Source organism: Populus nigra, chromosome 5 (genome assembly GCF_951802175.1).
Source record: "Populus nigra chromosome 5, ddPopNigr1.1, whole genome shotgun sequence".
NCBI classification, from domain to species: domain Eukaryota; kingdom Viridiplantae; phylum Streptophyta; class Magnoliopsida; order Malpighiales; family Salicaceae; genus Populus; species Populus nigra.
Window position 1 is genome coordinate 19,772,502 of NC_084856.1, and position 21,977 is coordinate 19,794,478.

The following is a 21,977-nucleotide window of genomic DNA, read 5'->3' on the forward strand; positions in this document are numbered from 1 at the left end:
TGTTTTTCCTTTAGATTTGATCCTTATTCTTTTGATTACTATTTGTTTTATTTGAAATGGTTGATGAAATTAAAAAAAAAATTCATCCTCCTTCAATTTTTTTATTTGTCAAATTTGATCGTTATTTTTTTTGCTATTTGTTTTGTTTTAAATCATTTTCTTAATTGATTTTATTTTTCAATTTCATCCCTCAACATTTGATCCTTTAGATTTTACTTTTATGTTAAATTTGGTATTTATTCTTTTTATTTCTATTTATTTTACTTTTGTAATTTTTTTTAGATTTAAATATTTTTTTTATTTGAACCTTCAACATTAAATAGGTTATGAATTGAGCTTTTTGATTTAACCCCGTTTAATATTTCACAAGTTGTAGGTTTGAAAAATTAACCTAGATTTAAGAGATTTATTCAAGTTTTCTTTGTTTTTTTTATACTCATGTTTTTTTTCATTCTTCACCGTTTATTTATTTATTAAATTTCATATCTAATTATTTTATAACTCTTTAATTTAGTATCGGATTTTATCCAACTCGAGATCAATTAAAACTCAATCAAGGTCCAACAGGGAAGAGAATAAGGGAAGGAAAAAAAAAACATGGATTATCCAATCGAGTTAGTTCATTGTGATGTGTCCATTATCCGAGTCATAAATTTCTTGAGTTAATTTGTGTCAGTATAGTGTGTTTATCATCATCTTTTCATTGCACTTTCATTTCTTATTTACAATTTAGTTCTTTTACGAGTTGTTATTTCACACTTAAGCTAGTGCTAGGTGGAAATTAATATGACAACGCCATGATTTAAAAAAAAAAAAACCAAATGATCATTTAAACAGGGTAATCAGTTTACTCTAGGTCGAACAAACTACCTCGATTATTTTTTGTATTTATTAATATATATATATATATATATATATATATATATATATATATATATATATATATAATGATCGATTAATCTGATATAATATACGGTCAAGTTTCTTATCCTCATTTTAAGTATCTCATGACATGCATAAAAATAAAGAGGTACACACATATTTTTTTAATGCAATAAATTGACTTTTTATCTAGTCACGAGCACCGACCTATTCTAACTTAAAAAACAATGGTAAAGTAGTGTTTGGTACAAGGTTAAAAAATAAGAGTGAATTGTTGCTAGGGTAATTATTATAGGATTTGTTTTTAAGGGTGTGATGATTTATGAAAGACAATTAAAAATTAATTTAATTGCCTATTTAATATTATTTTTTTACCCCTTTTGGAGAAAAATCTTATTGCCTTTATTTGTGGAAAATTTTCCAGTTTTCCAAAGATTTTATAGAACAGAAAATAATAATTAAAAAAAGACATTTTCTAATTGAAAATAAAAATTGTTTTCTCAAAAACACGTGTTTTCTAATTCTTAACTTTTTTACAAAATTGAAAAACATCAAAATAATTTATTTTTCAAATTCTTCAAAGATCTTTGCTTGATTCACAATGTTTAATTGTCATTCCTTTTATTACTTCAATTTAAGTTAAACAGGACCCGTGTTTCTTTTTTGAAAAAATTGTATTTAATAAACACGTTTCCTTCATATATATATATATATATATATATATCTGCATTTAGACAATCACCATGAGAGGATAACAGCATTTTGTTTCCAAACTTCAATTTGTCATCATTCATCAGAAGAAGTTCAATGTATCAAACAGAGCGTGAAAATAACAGCATCACAAGAATACTATATTACATGAAACTTCCAGTTCCTGTAGAAAAAAAAACAACAGAATAAAAACATTTTCTTCAGAATCAGGTGAGAGATCACCATTACCACTATAGGTTAGAGATCTGGAAAAGATGAAAGATAATTGAGAATAAATCAGCAACAACTGCTAGTGGATGCATCAGGTTGTGGCCGCTTCTCACTAAAGATGTTCTTTTTTACACCTTTGGAACCCTCAACCAATAGGCTGGGTGTATCTAAAATCTGCATATGATCATCATACCAACATCACACAAGCTATTAGCTACTGCATTGTAGAAACAATTTAACAAGGGAGGACAGCAAAAAGAGCATCATGCCGGCACACGCAATTTTGTTCCCAATATCAAACAAATACAGGAACATACACGGGCACCTACAAGTACAAAGTAAAAATATATAAAGAAAAAAGTAAATGGGTACTTGTCATCTTCTGCTCTGTACCTTTAGAACAAGCTCTTCAAAACATTGTTGTACATTAACACGGGTTTTAGCGCTGCATTCAATAAAGAGGCATCCATATTCCCTAGCAAAGTTTATGCCCTCCTTTTTTGTCACCGCCCGATCACTTTCCTGAAATAGAGGGACATCCAAGCACACATGAAACTTCCATAAAACATGTATCATCTCATATTTCCATGCCCGACAAATAAACAAAGATGCACTACCAGTCTATCACCACAGGATGTCTAATATCATCTTAAGCAAATTCCAAGAAAGGATATGAGAGAAGAGGGGCCCATCAATCTCAAATACAAAGAAGACCTATGAAACCAAGTAATTAAAGCAAAACACACGATTAGGACAGGTTCTCTAGGAGAATTCAAGGTACACGGATAAGTTATAAGAAGAGGATGCCCAACAAATACATCCTTGCCACGCGAAAAGAGACAAAGAATGTCCGAATCAACTAACTTGTAAATTGTATAGCAATTCAATTCTATGTCATATGAATGTAACAATAGTAGCCTCTGCACGTTGGCAGTGCTTGTTTTCCAGAACAAAATGAGGACAACAATTTCTTTTCCTCAATGGTAAGAGGTTACTTTTGCTTTAAAAGTTACATTTGGACAAAATTCTGATTCAGCATACAAGCAAACCACAATTTCCAGCCACCCTGGTTCAACATCTAACATGTAGTCTTGAAATTTTCTGAAAGTACTGTCTTCTGAACTATTCAGAGAAATTTAGAAGCATGAAACAATAACAAATAAAATTTTTAAGAAAATAGACTGAATCAGCCCTCTCTACTCCTCAAAGCAATGTTACTTGTATTAAACCCATAAACAAGAACAAACAGTTAAAAATAAAACCATTGATGATATGTAACATTGAGAGAGGGAGGGAGGAGAAGTAAACTAAGTATAGAACTATCCCTTTTCAACAACAAAATTAAAGACAAACTTTAACTGCATCTCTCGACATAAGTTGTAAACCTCCATCAAATCACCTTGTCAACCTTGTTTCCAACAAGCATCTTGATGCAATCTTGATTTGTTGAATATAGATCAATTTCCTTAGCCCATATCTCAGAGAGATTGGTAAATGTGTCTCGTCGAGTTACATCATAGACTGTTGCAATTAAAATCAAGAATATTGAACAAGTTAAAACTTGACAGCAGCACAGCAGAACTACAACCAACAATCTCACAATTTCATTGTTTTAGGATTGAAGTATTGGAAAATTTCAAAGCCAGATGAAATAGTAAAAATTATCTAAGCAGTTGTAAATATCATAAAAGAAAGGTGAAATACCCATAATGATCCCTTGGGCCCCTCTGTAGTATGAACTTGTCAATGTTCTAAATCTCTCCTGACCAGCTGTGAACAGACATTGGGAATCAGCAGGAGATACTTGGCCAACTAAATCTTTCTCTAAGGAAAGAGAGGTAAGCCAAAACTGTCAAGACTTGGTAAAACAACAAGATCAGGTAACAAAACGGTCAAATTACTAATAACACTATTGCTTGCAACTGCATAAGCAATCCACAAAATTTCATCCTGCTATTTGCTAGCAATGAGACTGGGAATGTTAATGATGATAGAATGCTAAAAAATTCATGAGAACATTTAATGCCAACATCTGAAATATAACCAATAAACCACAGAATAATATGACAACACTCATAAAGACTAAATGTTTATAGCATAAGCAATACTTGAAAATAAATTTGAAGTGGATTGCATGAGATGTAACATGAAGTTAAAGAATAAACATAAAGGAGGCAATGATAAAAAATTGAAACCACACTTAGTGACAAGTAAAAGATTTGGGCACATAGTTGAAGTTACCAGTATCCCACATCGCAAGTTTCAGATTTTTCCCTCCAATATTCACAAATTTTACTTTAAAATCAACACCTGTGTAGGGAAGCAAACAGAGAATAAATTAAGATCTCAAAAAACAGGGACTAGCAAAATCATGGCTTCAAACAACTTTGATGGTCAAGAGACCAGTATCCTATAATCTTGCTCCCCTAGTGCAGCCAGCGTCTATTTTTTAGGATTTGATGAACAAAATGACATAAGAAATTCTTTAAATATTTGATCCATTAAGAAACAAATGGATGATTGATTATGAATATTTCAATAAAAGATGAGAAGTGTATAAATCTGAACTCAAAAACCTTCCTAACTGACATTTTAATCAGAAAAAATCAACTCAAGTCACCTATTGAAAGAAAGCAAAAATTTGATTTCTTGCAATAGTTATAGCACAAGCTAACAATTTGAGGTTCTGAATATTAATTTTCAATCCACCAAGCAAAGCCTAAAAGAAACACTGATTTGTAAGAGAATGCTAATCAGCACATAACCATAACTTTGCAGTAAAATCAACGCATGAGAACCCATGTACACCAGCTATATTTTTCAATTCCATTATATTAAAAGCAGATTGCAGCAACCTTAAATCAACAAACACATAGGCCTGGACGCATGTGTATCAGATTTTGCCTGTGCCACTTACCAATGGTGGGGGAGAGATCTTCAAAGGTGTCAGAAGTGAAACTCAAAAGGAGACTACTTTTCCCAACACCAGAATCTCCAATCATCAACAACTTGAACAAGTAATCAAACTCCGGAGCATTCGAACTTGAATCCATTCAGATATTCTCTCACTAAAAACAAACAGTAACCTATAAAATCCCAGTTCCTCCGACACCACAATGTGCCCTACTTCACCCTATCAAAACACAAAAAAAACCAATCACAATTTTAACGAACACCCCAAAAAGAGTTAAATAAATTAAAACAGGAGATAGACCCACATTCTTATGCATTAAAGCAAGAAAAACCGAAATTCTAGAAATGAAAATTACGATCAAAGTTTGCATCTTTTTTCACAATATAACACAAAATCAAAAACAAAAAAAGGGCAGATACAGAAATTCATAAAAGACCATGATTGATATTAAAAATAGAAATCCCAGTTCAAAATTAAGAATTTCCAAATCATCCGATCAAACAAAAGTGAAAAGTCACAGAGGCGTCACTAACCATAAGCACAAATCAAAATCAAAATATATAAGTAGATGCGTTATATGACACAATAGAAAATGAGGTATGAATGCACCTGAAAGGTAATGGCTTCTGTAAATATTGGTAAAATTCAGGCGGTGAGTTTGCAGAGAACGATAGAGAGCTCGGAGAATTATGAAGCAATACGAAAAAGAAGGGGAATCAACTGTTAAAATTTATGGAGGACAAAAATGGAATTTTGATATTGTGTTTTTTATAAGAGAAAATGAAGGGAATAAAAAAAGTTTTTTTTCCAAGCCAAACACGACCTTGAATTTTAAAAGGATTTTTTTTAGTTTTTCGTTCACGCAACGATTGCAAATGTTGATTATATTTTAATCTCTATAATAATGCTAATAAATTCTCTAATTAATAGATGTACATATTGTGATCACATGTAATTTTGTCGTTAATTATTATGTGAATATTCATATAAATTGTAGTGAATGAACTTCCGAGTTATTAAAAATAATTTATATAATAAAAAAGATAAAAAGAAAAGCAATTAAAAAAATAAAAAACAAATTTCATATAAAAATAAAATCACCAAGCTAATCAGAATTGACATGAAAAATGTGTTCCTCGGACCCGAGACAAAGTTATCATTATAACAAGAAAATTAAAAAAAAAAGTTTAATTTCAAATAAAACAAAACATCAAGGAATTAAATTAAAAAAAATTAAAACAAATAAAAAAGATCAAAAAAATGAGGGTAACAATTAAAATAAAAAAAAAAGGTAAAGAACAACCTTTAATTTTGGTGGCATGTTTTGAGAGAAAAACAGAGAGAAAGAAAAGGAATGGAAAGAAAAAAAATCCAATCCCCGTCTAGCCACCACGATACCCCTTACACGCGGTGCCCCCTTGGATGCGACTCCATGTTCTCCATCGGTAGAGTGGTGGTTGATCATCTTTTAGCTGCCAAGAGGCACTGTCTGATATGCTTAAAAAGCGTGGACATCTCCTTCATGCCAATACCTTTCTTTTTATTTATTTAATTTATCAAAAGATCTAAATGGCTATGTCCCCGTGGAATATTAACAAGAAAAAAATAACAAAAAGACCAAAAACCACTTGAATCAATCTATAGATTTTTTTGCTTCTAAAGTTACCACAATAATCACATCGTGCTAACAAAGATTAAAAACATAAAATGCACCTACCCAAACAGCTATATATATATATATATATATATATATATATATATATAATTTTCAAGGGTATTTTAGAAATTATATAGTGTTAATAAAAGTTTAAAAGACTCTTTTATTTTTTTTAATCTTCTAATAATAAATAGATCACGTGGAAAAGATAATTTTATCCTTAGTTTTCACTATAAAAGCTAAAATGATAAATTTATTGTATAAATCAACGGTAAAATTATGAGTGTATGTACAATCAATTTCTAATCTCTTTTAGCTTTTATTTTAATAAAATAAAAGTTTTATCATCTTAAAATAAAATGAAGGTACTCTTTTTTTTTTTTCCTTCCCAGTGCTGAATCTCGTTTATTTTGCTAAAATCCCAGCAGAGACAAGTTGCAACCTCTATTCCCTCTATTTTATAGTATTCTATGGATCAACCCTCTTTTCCAATATTTTCTCTCCTTTTTCTTTGTGTTTTTTTTTTTAATTTAACATGAGTATCCGGACCAACTTGCGCGTCCCTCGACTAATTCCATGGGCCCTGAAGTTAACGACCATGTAAACCTCCAGTGACCATTATATGAGCAACCACAAGACTCTAACATGAGATCATGGAGGGAGCAAACCTCCTGATTCCAAACTCTTACTACTGGGCCACCACCTAAATGATTCACTTGCGTTTTTTAGTTATATATAATATAGTTTGTGCACACTAAAATTTTTCAGAAAAGAGCCCCGTAAAAGAGAAACGTTTTCCAACTTCAAGGATTGAGATGGAAAAATGAAAAAACCTTTTTCTTCTTTTTTCAATCTGTAAAAATACATCTTCTAAACATAAAGTTCATTTTCCATTTTTCTTTTTCTATTTTTTTTTTTTGAAAAAATAGAATAATACTCCTAACAGGCCTATACATCTTCTCGAACTGGGTGTAAAAGAAAAAGGAAACGCTAGGATTCTAACATGGGACTTCCCATCGATGAAATTGCTGAAAATAAGCACTCCAGTTATCCTTTTTTCTAATTGAGTCCTCGTCCTATGATTGTATTGATTCATGTAATTTCAAGATTTCATTTTTATTTTCTTTTGATGATTTTTTTTTGTGAGCCCGTGCAGGCCTTGCTGAATTAGCAAACTCTTAATTATCGAAACTTCAAGCTTGTGATTGCTGGTGATGTGTTTTTATTCTTGATGTTTTTTGGATTTGGGTTTGGTTTTTATTCGCTGGACAGTATTTTATTCATGGCCTTTAAAAGAGAGGGAGGGGTAATGCTGCGTCGCTTGCGTGCCATTGGAGGCAAGCACCATTTGTTTGTTGGCTACTGAGGACAAACACGTTGCTGTTCTAATTTGTTTATTCTTGTTAGTTTGAAGATTTGCGGGTCAAGAAATGACGGTGCGAATCGGAATATTTGGTGGCGGAGCAGCTCAGAGAAATCACCAATGGCTAATAGACTGGACACATGCGTTCTTGAGATTTCTTTCGCGGATGAGATGGGTGAAAGAACAACTTGCTGGTCTGCGTCGTGTTGAGAAAAAAAAAAACAAAAATATTGATGAGATTGTCGATCAAATAATATTTCTTTTTTGTTGATGTTTATTCTATCAGTAATTTTATTTGTACTTTCCAATACCGATATAAAATGAATGATATAAAACTGATTTTAATGATGAGATATTTTATAGACTAATAAAGAGTCATCGGCCATCAATTTTTCGATGCGGATATTTTATTGACAACCTTTTAATATCGACAAAATATTTCTTAAATGCAGATGAAATATCTCATCGGTAGTATATGAATGTTGACCGACGCAATTTGTTTCATTAAAATGAAATTAATTCTTCATGGCTATATTTTCTAAAAGTAGTGTGACCGAAAGTATAGTAATATAGCTGAATTATAACTAGGGTGGTTATTTTTAATTTGGTTTGTTTTTTTATAAAAAAAATAATCAAATCGAATTTATTTTTTAATAAAAAACCGATTCAAACCGGTTTGACTCGGTTTTTTCCCGGTTTTTTTTGTTTGGATTCGGTTCTTTCAGTTTCAGGCTTATGAAACCGAAACCGAATCAATCGGTTTTTTCAAAATTTTAATCGGTTTAAAAAGTTTTTTTTCATGATTCAGTTTTTTCGGTTATTTTTTCAGGTTTTCTCGGTTTAATCAGTTTTTCAGTTTTTTTGCTCACCCCTACTACGAGGGGTGTAACTCAATTGATTGGATTCTAAGTTTGCTCTTCAGAGGTCACCCATTTAAGTGTTACAAATCTCATGGCTACCGAAAGCTTATATGATCGTTAACTTCAAGGTCTTGGGGGATTAGTTGAGGTGTGCGTAAGTTACTCAGTCATCCACAGTTAAAAAAAAAACTGAATTATATTTCATTAACAATTTTGTGCAAAACATTTAAACATCATTGAAAAACAAAAACTTTACAATTCAATAAACTCACTTTAAAAATTGAATTAAATACTAAGATCACCAAATTAATCTAAAATCTCTTCACAAATAATAATAATAATAATAATAATAAAGCAAGCAATCAATAACAAGACTCCCTTTCTTCCCTTGGCAGGCATGTTGAGTATCCTTGTATATTTTTTGTTAGGTAGCATATTTACATGTTGGATTCTCTGCCCAAGAAACTTGCATAAAGAACAAGCATAAAGCTATATCTTTCTCCCTCCACCACAAGGAATTTTGACTTTTTTTCCCCAACACAAAAAGTAAACACTACCCTTTTGGCCTAAAAGGAACCATATATCATCACAACCCACCTTGTGATCTTCATCGATCAGATGGTCCCACATCCGAGATCATCACCTCCACGTGTCGACCATGCATGCAACCTCCCATCGCACCTCACGCACGCACGTGACGACAGGAAATAAAAAAGAAAGATCTATCTTAAAAATAATAAAAAAATCCCGTGAGTAGAGGCTTCTTGTCGAAAATTACACCACCTCCCATAAAAGGAGACGAGAGAGAAGCCAAAAGGCCGTCCTCGAATTACTCCACACAAATAATCTATCACCCGACTTGTCGATGAAATATTACGTGGCAGCACATTATTGGATGGTTATTAGGTTAGTTATGGTAACCATGTCTTAATTACCGAACAAACCGGATCTTATTTGCTTCATGGATCCGTGGGACTTAGCTCCCTTCTCAATTTCGTAGTTTAGCTGATTCACTCTTCCTTGTGGGTTACTTGTGCAAGGAGGAAAGTTCATGGGATAATGCCTATAAATTTCTTTGGATAAATTTAAAGCTATCCAATTTAATACATATGTATTATTAAATTAAATTAAATTAAATTAAATTATATAAAAATTGAATTAATATAATCCAGTCAACTTGAAGAGCTTTAAAACAACATGAATGACCAATAAAAAATATGGATTGATTTTAAAAAACTTAAAATGAATTTTTTTAATATTTAAATGATGATATATTAAATTGATCTGGATTTCACTAATTAACTCGCTAAATTCATGATCCGAGTTATGAACTTTACTGAGTTTAATAATTTTGTTGTTTGTTTCAACTATTTTTTATTTAATTATATAATAATAATAACAAACGCTTATAAAATCAAACATAAATTAAATGTTAGGATGTTTATTTGAAACTGTTATAATTTTATAGAAAAAAAATCAAAATAATTATGGATTAAAGTTAAAATTAATTAAATTTTAAAAGAAAAAATTAAAAAATAAAAAAGAGAGGGAAAATAAAAAAAAAGGACAGAGATGAAAAAAAAACAAGAAAAAAAAGGAAGAAGCCACGTCGGTGAGTTAACTCCCTAGCTCTTTTAGATATATTCAACAGATAACAGTAAATTACTTCCTGTTTCTAATTAAAAAGAGCTCAGTTTGATGATACGTATTGTTAAAACCATAAGTTTTAAAATACTTACCAAACAATTTTTTTAAATATTAATTAAAAAAACTATAGTTTATAATTTTTTTCTTAAACTTGCCAGTTGCCGAATACACACTAAAAGACGCCACCGTGGCATCATACACAACTCTTGTCTTCTGCTTGGACATTAAAATTAGCATAGATTTCCTCTTCTCCTCAGTTTCGTTTCCAGTTTCACATTCCTGTCCGCGTCTTCTTTCCTTCTTACAGCTGCCGCTTCTCTAGCACACGGTGTACGAACTCTTTAACTTAAAAGTATTCTATTTGCCAAGAATAAAATTTCTTCTATATTTTTAGTTTTATTTATATATATTTAGTTCTAAGAAACCAACAAGAATTGCTATTAATTTTATATATATTTTTGCTAGCTTCTTGGCACCCCCACAAAGCCTTTGATTCTCGTGTTCTTGTTTTTTTGGTGTTTGAATAATTTGCATGCATGTTAAAGAAAATGGATTTTGATGAGAAGCAAAGTTTTGTTCTTGGTGGTAATGCAATGATGGTCAAGTTATCAAGATTTTCTTGGCCACCACTTCTTATCTTGATCACCCTTTTAGCTCTTTTATCCTTTCAAATCACATCCAAGACCGTCTACCCGATGAAGATTGCGTTTACTTCTTCGACGTCGAAAGACGATATCGTGGCCGATTCAAGAACCTGTGTGGGGTTCTTCGGAGAGTTGCCGGAGAGAAAAGCTGTGATATCGATAAAAGATTTTGGTGGGGTTGGTGATGGGAAAACGTCTAATACCGAAGCGTTTCGGAAGGCGATGAGGTACGTGCAAGGTTTCGGGGAGAGAGGTGGGGCCCAGTTGAATGTGCCCGAAGGAAGATGGGTTACAGGGAGTTTTAATTTGACAAGTAATTTCACTTTGTTTCTTGAAGAAGGTGCTGTTATTTTGGGTTCTCAGGTATTTTGATTTTGATAAAGGATGTTTTGTCTTTTTTCGTTTGTTTTTTTTTTCTGGGTGTTTTTTTATGTGAAAATGCATTCTCTGACCAGCTTTTCCTTCCAATGGATTTCTAAGGTGTCTTAAGCATCCAAACTCCTGAATTAATAAAAAAATTTATTTATGATTTCTAACATGAAGCTTGTGTTAATGGATCTACAGTAATTCGATGGTAGCCCAGGGAAGATGTGAAGAGAAAGAATGCTTTTGTAGTTGATCTTTTTTGGGTTGCAAATGTGAATAAACTTTGGCATGTTTGAATATTTGTGTAGGAGTTAGGTCACGGTTATAATGCTTGCAGCTAATATTTTTTTAGCCCTTTTCTTACAAAAGAGAAAACATGGTTAGGTTGATGCTGATGATGCTAAGGACCCCATTTGAGCATCCATCAAACTGCATGACACTTTGTCTAGATTCTCTGATGTGTACTTTTGGTTTCTCTTGCAAGTGCCTTGTTGCTTTTCTTTACTGCAATTCTGCAAAGAAATAGTCAAAGCATTTGTGATACAAAAGTGAGTAGTATGTAATCGAGTCAGCAAGCATTAACTAGTTATTAATTTTTTCTTTTTTCTGCTTCATTTTGATCAGTATTATGATAATGTCTTTTGCCAATATCATTTTTTTTTAAATTTCTGCTGCTTCAATTATGTTATGTTTTTGAATGATAGGACCCAAAGGAATGGCCTATCATAGAGCCATTGCCTTCTTATGGAAGAGGGAGGGAGAGATTAGGGGGGAGACATATTAGCCTTATTCATGGAGATGGCCTCGCAAATGTCGTCATCACAGGTATTCAGCTCGTTTCTTCTACCAGAGTTCGCTTGTATTGAAACATAGAAAAACAATGCTCGTTTCGATTGCATGATTTTTCCGAACTGCTCAGTTCATTTCAAGTTGTCTGGAAACTTCAAATTTTTATATCGGCAGAGTTTAGTTGTTTTCTATATGCTCAACATATTCATATGGTGGTGTAATGTCAGTTTGTTGAAAAATTTTATTGTGCATAAAGCGAGATAATATTGAACTACTACATTTTCACGTATCAACAGAGAGTTTTAACTCATCCAACAAGAACAAAGTATTTTGAGTTATGATTCTCTTGCTGATGCTTGTGTTGGGAGGGAAAAATTTCTATTTGAGCAGCAGCTAATGCAGTTCGATAATATTAGAGGGGCGGGGGTAACTCTTAATCATTGGTTTACTAGTTTTGTATCTCCCTCAGGAAACTCATGGCGCTAAACAACTAACTTGTAGCTATCTGACTGTCTGCTTATAGAAGCTAGCATAAAAATAAGCTTCTGCATATACATGAGAAACCATGGAAGAGAAAACAGTAACTAGTTTCTGATTCTGCAGTCTACATTGCATGCCATCTCCTAAACTTAAAAATTCCTTTGACACAGTGAGAATTAGTAGCCATCTGATCTTCTGTTTCTTATGGAAAATATTAAATGACAAGGTGGAAAATCCATAATCCAAAAGCCAATTTCAGATCATGCTCTGCCGAAGATTCCTGTCTTGCTTATCAAACAGCTTGATAAAAAATTGACCAATTTGATTGGTTTTGCAGGAAACAATGGGACAATTGATGGCCAAGGGAAGATGTGGTGGGAATTATGGTGGAACAGAACATTGGAGCACACCAGAGGCCACCTTGTAGAACTAATGAATTCTCAAGACATTCTCATCTCCAACCTTACCTTTCGCAATTCTCCATTTTGGACCATTCATCCAATTTACTGCAGGTTGCTCACTACCTCTGCTTTTATCTATTGCTTGGTTTCTGCTTCCCTTGTGCTGTAAAAGTAAATGCTTTGCCTATAAAATATTTAATGGTATGAGACTACATAAATAATATTGCTGATGTAATTTTGCAAATGGGCCATGTTTTCCGTACTTGCTATGGAGGCTTAGGATAGAAGTATAATAACAAGCATAAGTCCAATGTTCGCTGTTTTTTTATCTTGTCATAATTATATTTTCCAACTGGAAATTGTAGTTGGGAACTAATATTATTAGCTCTGTATTTGTTTCAGCAATCTTGTTGTTAAAGACATGACAATCTTGGCTCCTCTCAATGCCCCAAATACTGATGGTATAGACCCTGGTATGGTTCTTATCTTTCCTTTTATTTTTCACCTCCCTAGTTTTCATTGCACTGAAGCTGAGACCTGAAACAAAAATGGTAGAATTATATGGTTTTTCTTATGTTTTTCATTTATTTGTGCAGATTCAAGCACAAATGTGTGTATTGAGGACTGTTACATTGAGAGTGGGGATGATCTTGTGGCAGTGAAGAGTGGCTGGGACCAGTACGGTATAAAAATGGCTCGTCCAAGTTCAAACATTATAATTAGGAGAGTATCGGGTACCACCCCTACTTGCTCTGGGGTTGGAATAGGTAGTGAGATGTCTGGAGGGATTTTTAACGTAACTATTGAAGATTTGCATGTCTGGGATTCTGCTGCCGGTGTGAGAATAAAAACTGACAAAGGCAGAGGAGGATATATAGCAAATATCACTATAAGTGATATAACAATGGAGAGAGTTAAGATACCGATAAGGTTCAGTAGTGGCTCTAATGACCACCCTGATGAAAGATGGGATCCTAAAGCAGTTCCAGTTGTGAAGGGCGTTTCTATCACTGATTTGATTAGTTTTAATTCAACAAAAGCCCCAGTATTGGAGGGAATTGAGGATGCACCATTTGGTGGTATATGCATGAAGAATATTAGCTTGCTTGGAGTGGTATCATCTGCTTCATGGCGCTGTGAATTTGTCTCAGGTTTTGCAAATGACGTGTTTCCAACACCGTGTCCTCAGCTGCAGATTGATAACTCTTCATCTTGGTGTTCATACTCTTAATCTTCTTCGGTCAAACTTTATTGAATTTTTGGAGCTGGTGGTTTGCTCTGATTGTTTTCAAGACGGGTTTGCATTGAGAAAATTACAAATAGAAGACAATACTGCGGAAGGGGTTGAATCGATCACTTTAGGGATTGAGCATTTTGTAAGTTATCTCTGGAGTGATGAAGCTCAGAAGATGCTGCGTGGACTGCTTGCTAGGTACTGAACTTTGATTTTCACATATTTGTGATTGCCTTGTGCAATTTTTCATTGCCAAAGTGATTTTCCAACTTTGGATCTCATTGGTCGCCGATGGCAGCATATGAATATACCATAATGTATATCTGAGGATTCAACTGAGCCCCAACCACAGAGAGAACGAAGGACCAGTCACTTGTACCAAAAGAACACAGGAAAATTTAATAGAAGTGACATTTTCCAGTATTCTAGTATCGATTACTTGTACAAAACAAAAAATATTAGGAAAGTTTTGTAGGAATTTAGTAGATGTTGTATTCTAGCTTAAGCTCCATTCACTTGTACACCATGTTTTGTGCTCCAAACTGTTGTGGAAGAATAGGTCATTTTTGTTCAGATATTATTTCTGACAAGATTTGGAGTCACCACTCCACCTCTCAGCTCCTTCATGGTTTCTGTTCTTGTATTGGAAGAGACAGACGAGTTTCCTCATTGACTTGCGTATATCCCTTCACCCGCCCTGGCGAACCAAGTTCTCCGTCAACAGGCTATAGCACTGAAAGTTCCTATAATACAGAAATTCTGATTTCAGCATTTATTTTATAATTAGGGTGATCTAACTAGAGTTTAGCGGCAGACTAAAAGGAGGTATTGGTTAACAAAGATAATGAAACCACTACTTGATTTGTCTTGTTTACTCAATGAAAAGCTTTGACGTTGATGAACTTGCAGGCTTTATTCCTACTATAAGTCTCACTGTTTAGGACAAATTTGTTCATCTTAAACTAATTAAGACTAGTACTAGCAAGAATATGGTGTCTGAATTGATGTGCTGGATTGAGCCATCCAAAAAGTTTGCGCTACCTTCGATGCGTTGAACATGGCTGGCTGAATATGGGAACAAACTTTTCCTTTAACCCTTATGCGATACTTATTATTGGGTTAAACATTTCATCATCAAAGGTTTCAGGGTTTAACAATTTCCCACACCCACCCGTTAAGGTCCAGAATAGAGCCATGTGATGGGTAGTCCAGTGATAATTAATCATGAAAATTTGGGTACAAACTCCATTTGTTTCTCCATACACTCTCCAGGGTTGAAGCAATATTGAGCAAGAATCGAAAACATAGGAGAGAATCACAGAGAAAAATGGAGTGTAATGTTTGTTACATGGAAAACTAGATACATCTTGGCAAACGGAGATTTACAGAGAGCTCTCCCTCTTCACCATTTCCAAAAAACATTGGAACCACACTTGTATTTGTCCTTTCCTTCACACTCCAAAGCCAAATCATCAGAGATAAATGGCACTTTCTGCAACAACCAAAGGGAGCCTGTTAAATGACATAATCATACGGCCCAATCAACTTGAGATAACTAACAAAACTGCACGTATTAGTTTCACCTTTTGCTTGGCAAGATCTTGGCAGCCTGTGAAGTTCTCGGGGAATTTGCATGTGCCAAATTGAACTGTGTATGCTCTTGCAAAATTTGCTCCACTAGTGGCCAATCTCTTCTTGTCATTCAATTCCTACAACAATATCCCTTCACAATCAACATCACAACAGAAATAAATGATCTGATGCTTCAGAGAACCAATAAGGTTATGAGAACCGCAGATTTGCAAACAAACCTTGTTAGCTTTGCTCTTTTCAAGGTAATCTTCAATTACTCCGGCATTGGCAGAAGCAGCAGCAGAGGTGAAAAGGGTAGCTGCAAGATAAACCAGTGCAGCTCTTCTTCCTTCACTGGCTTTCATTTCTTTAGAATCAGCTCTAGCCTGTTGGGCTCTGATTATAGGTAATTTGGGACCAGACACAACTGGGGATGCAACTGCAGGCATGGAAACAATCTTTGCATTAAGCTCAGATGATCCAGTGCCTGAGATGGCATAGTTGCATGCCAAAACACTGGAGTTCATGGCTGCCATTGCTTGCAAAATGTGTTATTAAAAAATTGAGAATCTACTTTCTTCTTTTTATAAAAAAAAAAACTTTGATGAGACTAATGGTGATGAGAGGTTTATTTCTTATTTTTGATAAAGGAGTGATGTGGAAGGAGGGGATGATGAATGTGATTAAGATGTGGTTGGAGTGTGGATAAGGTGAGATCACCTAACTCCTATTGGCAAATTTCTCTTCTCATGCTAGTTTTGTGCTTGTGGTCAGCTTGGGTTTTGGGCCCACTTTGAAATCAAAATGTGTGTTCGATGTTGTTTCTCTGTTCAGCAAGTTAAGGCTTGAGACACAGGACTTGCCAGCAACCCCCCATGAGGAAATTAATCAATTTGGAATATGGGAATTACTGCAATATCTGGATGCTTTAGAGTTTACAGAGTTGTATCTATTAGATACTATCTAATCAGTAACTGCAATCTGTTTCATCAATGTCTCTAATTACCAGGACATATTACTGATATGTAATGGCAGTGTGAAAAAAAGAGGTCTGGCGACCCTGTTGTCTGAAATGGAAACATAAATTCTACCCATTAGTCCATTGAAAATGGTCATTATAGCACAATCCAACGGAAAATTATTTGGAATCACACACCATGGATCTAAACATGGTGGTCTGCTATACTCCTGCAGGTGTTTAAAATTGACATTCCAGGATTATACCGATTTCTTGTTGGTAATAGATGCATGACTAAGAAACTTCCAAACTCACAGTATTATTTTCCACCCTACGCCATCTTGGTCAATGGTTCTACAGTTAAAAAAACAAGCCAAAGTTGGTCAATATTTCTATAGAATCTGTACAAATTTCCTGCAATGCAACCCTAAACAAATTGATAAATATAAATTCAATGGTGGGTTTTTCACCAATATTTGAAAAAATTAAACCTAAGAGGACTCTCCCTATAACCATAGCTCAAGTGATGAGATAATGAAGGACTGAGAATCCTTCCAGCATTTGAAGGAAACCATGGCAGCTACCTCCTTGAACATGCCGAGGAATGAGCAAAAATGTAAGTTTTCTGCCACCAGGCACATGTAAATTTCCAATAGGCCGCAAAGATATGCCATGTCTATCATCAAAACAAAACTACGGTGGTGGCTAAAGAGAATACTGATTAAGGTTGATTGAATATAGATCAGGATTCAAAAAACCTCCCCTACGGTGAACTTTAGAGACTTCAGTTAGTATGAACACATTTTCAATCACAATGGGTCAGAAACGTCCATGAAGGAATCTTATATCTACCAGCTGATGCTACCTCAACCTTGACAACCTTGGCACTATGTGGGCTAGATTGCTGTCCTTTTGACTTGAGATCTTGGCAAAGAGGTGATCCTTATCATCCACAGTAAAAGAATCAGGAATTTGTAGAGCCCTGTTCCAGGACGTAGATTCAATATATTTCTCCTTGACATTTTGAAAAGAATCACTTTCATCAGCGCACCTATCTTGAATGCAACTCAGTTGTCAGCTTTATCACTAACCAATCGACTTTGGAGTGCGCCAAGATGTGAATCATCAAATAATTTAGCTTTCAGCTTTACATGAAGCTTCTTGACTTGCCAGGGGCAGAGCTCCCATAGTTGAGAGCCACATTTCTGTCCAAGAAGGAGCAGGCGACAAAATTATGAGAAATAAGAAGTCAGTTCCATTCCACATGACTTGAACAAGCGTGCACAAATCCGATGCATATTCTCTGGCATCTTTAAGGGAGAGAACTAACCAATCTAGGCACCCAAGAGGCTTTGAAATATTGTATGAATGCAGTCTGATCAACGAAATCGTGAATTAACTCTTCCAAGGCAGATGAGGTATCAACTCCGCCCCAAATGCTGTAAACTATAATTTCTCCCAGAAGTTTGAATATCTCACGCCGAACTTCAACTTCTCAACCATGATCTAGGAACTCGCCAGAGGGAAAATAATACAGGACAGCCAAATATATCCTTGAAATCCAGACAATGCAAGGAATAATAAGACTACTCAACAGTCTACTTTTTCAGTATAGATGAAGACAAACTGTATGGCAAAAACATCCTGCCTTATGGGATCAGTTTCTACAATAGAAACATCAATCAAGAATCCGCAGATCTTCCATCCAGGCTCCATACACTTGATGCTCGACCAGGTAGAGCCTTCATCCATTAGCGACATCCGGCTTTGCCGAGCGACGTGTGATGATCCATGCAGCAGGAAGTGCATGTTGTCTCGAATAAAAAAAAAGGCTGAATTTGAGCCGCAGAATCGCTGAATTTGATGATCATCCCAAGTTTCTGGACATACTGTAAAGAAAGGCTGTTGACTTTTGCATTTGAGCCGCAGAATCGCTGAATCCCCTCAATGTGTTTCTCCAAAACATTCTCTTCAGGAATTCCAAGATAAATCATAGACATTGTTTACGGTTGAATTTCATTACAAATATATGGAAATGTTTATAGGCTCCAGGACCAATTGCATCTCTGTCAAGGAATACATGGCATCCAAAACACGATTTGTTTGCATGACACCTTTCATTATATATAATTAATGCCAGTGATAGAGGCGCTTCACTATAAAGTGGCACGTGCAGCCACGCATGGATTGAGGACTTGCAGCCAGGAGCATAACCAAGATAATTTTCTAAGTGGGGTTAAAATTAGATAATTTTTTAGGAGGTTTTTTTTTGGTACTTTAGCACTTAAAAAAAGAGAGAATAAAATAACACAATATAAAAAATATTTAAAAAATTAGCACAATTTAGAGAGTCGTAGATGTCATCTGTGATTCCCGAGTCACAAATGTTATTTGCGCCTCTCTTTAATTCTAAAAATAAACAGACACAATTTACTTAATAAAAAGAGACGAGAGAGGAAAGAGAGAAAAACAAAGAAAAAAAAAGATCTTTGAGACACATTGAAAATTCGATGACGATAACATTGGTGCTGTTGAAAAGATATAGACGAGACGAATCCAATGACACTAAGAAAGATTATGAATAATGGTCGGAGTGGGCCACATGAGCCATCCAATTGCGTCGGGGTTTATTTGTCTTTGGACTACTCGTGTGACACAGTCCAGTCATTGTTGGTAACCTTCCTTGATGTCATTGCATTCGTCTTGTCGAGATCTTTTCAATAGTATCGGTGATGTCATTATCAGAGCTTTGATGTGCCTATAGGTCTTTTTAGTTTTTTTCTCTCCTCTCTCCTGCTCGTAATTTTTAAAGAGATATGAGAGAGAAAAAATTAAAAAAAATCTTGGAAGCACACTGAAACTCTGACGATGACACCATCAATACCACTGAAAAGATCTTGACGAGATGAATCAAGACATGAAGAAAGGTTACCAATGGTGACCAAAATGTGCCACATGAGTCGTTTGAAGGAATATGAGGTTCGACATGTTTGGACGGCTCATGTGGCCCACTCTGGTCACTGTTTGTGACTTTTCTTGGTGTTATTGGATTCATCTTGTCGATATCTTTTTAGCGATACAAGTAGTGTTATTATCAGAGTTTTGGTGTGTCTCTGAGGTATTTTTTTTCCTTGTTTTTTTTATCCCTATCCTCTCTCATCTCTTTTTATTGTAAATTGTGTTAGTCTATTTTTAGAATTTGAGAGAGTCGCATATGTTATTTGCAATTATCTAAATTGTGCTACTTTTCTTAATATTTTTTGTACTATGTTATTTTATTTATTTTTTTAAGTGCTAAAGTACTAAAACACTCATTTTTTAGGGGTCAAACTTTTTTTTTGTTCTTAGATGCCACACCTATAAAAATTTAAATTCCTTGTGGGATCTTAAGCCCCTCCTACCCCACATAATTTTAGATATTGAGATGATATGAACACCAATACCTTCCAAATGTAAATGAAAATCAACATGAGAAGTTATCTACAAACTTCATACTAATTTATAGTGTTGTGGTATATTGTGATTGGAATGACAAAACTTTGAATGTAAAAAAAAATATTCATGTCACAGAAAATTATTTGTTATTATTTTTAAATTCATCCTAATAGGTTAACTTTAAAATCTCTTGACTGGACTTCTTGTCTAGCTTAAGTTTAAAATTAAACCATGTAGAAGTTGCATCGACTTGACCCAATTGATTTGGTAGGTCAAAAACAACCTGGACGACTAGTTAAAACATGGTTTGACTTTCATTATTTTTTTTAAGATGGCCATTTATAATTTTTAACATGAGACATTGACATATTGAACCGAGTCAAGTTTCATGATTTAAACAGTCAAGTTCATGATATGAATGAAGGACTCCACTAGGTTTAAAAACTTGGCTTTTCTTAAACTATTTTTTCCTTAATTATACAATAACAAAAATAGATATTTATAAAATTAAGCACAAACCACACATCAAGATGTTTGAGATTGTGTTAACCTCATATAAAGTAAATTAAAATAATTTATGAAGACAAATTTAAAATCAAGTAAATCTTGAAGGATAAAATTGAAAAAAATAACAAAAATAAAAAAAGAGGAGGAAATGTAAAAAAAAAAAGAAAAAAGAAGAAGAAAAAAAAAGAAAAAAAACCATCCCCTTTACTATTTATGTGAACAGTAAAGAAGGTGAATTGACAATGTAAGTTTTTAGATGTAGTAAATAATATCAACATGAATCTGCTTAAAATGTTAATGGCATCACATCATAATCATAAAAAAATGATGGCAAGACATGAATGTTAAGTAAGTGGCAATCTAAAGTATTGCGATTTCATCTTGATACATTCTTTCATTTTACTGCTTAATATATGCCTATTCAATGTTTTGTTTTGTTCTTTATTTTTTTTATCAATGGATCCCTTTTTTCTGATAATTGTTTTGTACTTTTTTTTATAGGCAGTGCAAAAATAATATCTCATGAGTTCCAATTAATTTGAAAGTGATGATGGTCAAAAATCTATCATGCTTAGAAATGAGATTTTTTGGTGTTTGAACAATGAGTAATCATATGTTCATATCAATATTCTATTTTTCAGAGTTTAAGAAGTGGATGATTGGTGATAGAAGACCTAACAACTGCAAAAAAATCTTTTTGCTGGGGTTTAAAGACATTCATATGATAAAGTCAATAACTTTTAAGAAAGTTATTGAAAAAAATTAGAGGATGAACATTAAATTCTAAAAACAAGAGTGTTTGTTTTTATTTTAGTACGATAAATGCTATGAGATTTAAAAGTATCAGTCTTTATAGAATAAGATTTGTCAACCCTTTACCTATGTGGTTCAAAGGGTATTTATAGTCCCTGAACCTTGTCATTTTGCTGGAGTGGAGGGGTTGGAGAGTCATTTCATCATAATAACATTAATGATAGATAAATATCTCTTACACAAAATTAATGAGAGGTAAATATGCCTTACACAATATTAATAAGATGAAAATATAATAGAGCCTTAGGATATTTTTATACACCTATGGGTGTGGGGAAACAAATATCCCTACATTATCTTTTTATGTTAAGAGTTATAAGAATAAACAAATAAAGCCTTATGATCCAAATTGGATCCTATAATGATCTCCAGACCTTTAGTCCTTCGAGGTTGGTACACTACCAAGCCTATGGTTAATGGGTATGGCAACGAGCCAAACCTATGCTTGAGTGGGCTTGGAATGCAGTCAAGCCCAAGAGTGATGGGTTAAGAGGGTCGTCAGACCTACATCCCAGTTGGTTTGGCACGCTACCA

At 33.9% G+C, this 21,977-nt stretch overlaps 3 protein-coding genes across 3 annotated transcripts; 1 reads left to right on the top strand and 2 right to left on the bottom strand.

The window, feature by feature from the left end:
- Positions 1-1,642: 1,642 nt before the first annotated feature.
- On the bottom strand, positions 1,643-5,483 carry LOC133693807 (ras-related protein RABC1-like). The gene is made up of 7 exons (XM_062115130.1): positions 5,327-5,483; positions 4,721-4,936; positions 4,045-4,113; positions 3,508-3,573; positions 3,203-3,324; positions 2,197-2,325; positions 1,643-1,977 (listed from the first exon to the last, which is right to left on the bottom strand). Exons 2-7 carry the CDS (start codon positions 4,854-4,856, stop codon positions 1,870-1,872), a joined length of 630 nt encoding a protein of 209 aa, XP_061971114.1. The 5' UTR covers positions 4,857-4,936; positions 5,327-5,483; the 3' UTR covers positions 1,643-1,869.
- Positions 5,484-10,448: 4,965 nt separating this feature from the next.
- Positions 10,449-14,738, top strand: LOC133695063 (probable polygalacturonase). Its single transcript, XM_062116833.1, has 5 exons — positions 10,449-11,251; positions 11,959-12,079; positions 12,861-13,035; positions 13,327-13,397; positions 13,521-14,738. Exons 1-5 carry the CDS (start codon positions 10,781-10,783, stop codon positions 14,153-14,155), a joined length of 1,473 nt encoding a protein of 490 aa, XP_061972817.1. The 5' UTR covers positions 10,449-10,780; the 3' UTR covers positions 14,156-14,738.
- Positions 14,739-15,355: 617 nt separating this feature from the next.
- Positions 15,356-16,377, bottom strand: LOC133695065 (photosystem I reaction center subunit N, chloroplastic-like). The gene is made up of 3 exons (XM_062116835.1): positions 15,970-16,377; positions 15,742-15,867; positions 15,356-15,650 (listed from the first exon to the last, which is right to left on the bottom strand). Exons 1-3 carry the CDS (start codon positions 16,264-16,266, stop codon positions 15,561-15,563), a joined length of 513 nt encoding a protein of 170 aa, XP_061972819.1. The 5' UTR covers positions 16,267-16,377; the 3' UTR covers positions 15,356-15,560.
- Between the last annotated feature and the right edge of the window lie 5,600 nt (positions 16,378-21,977).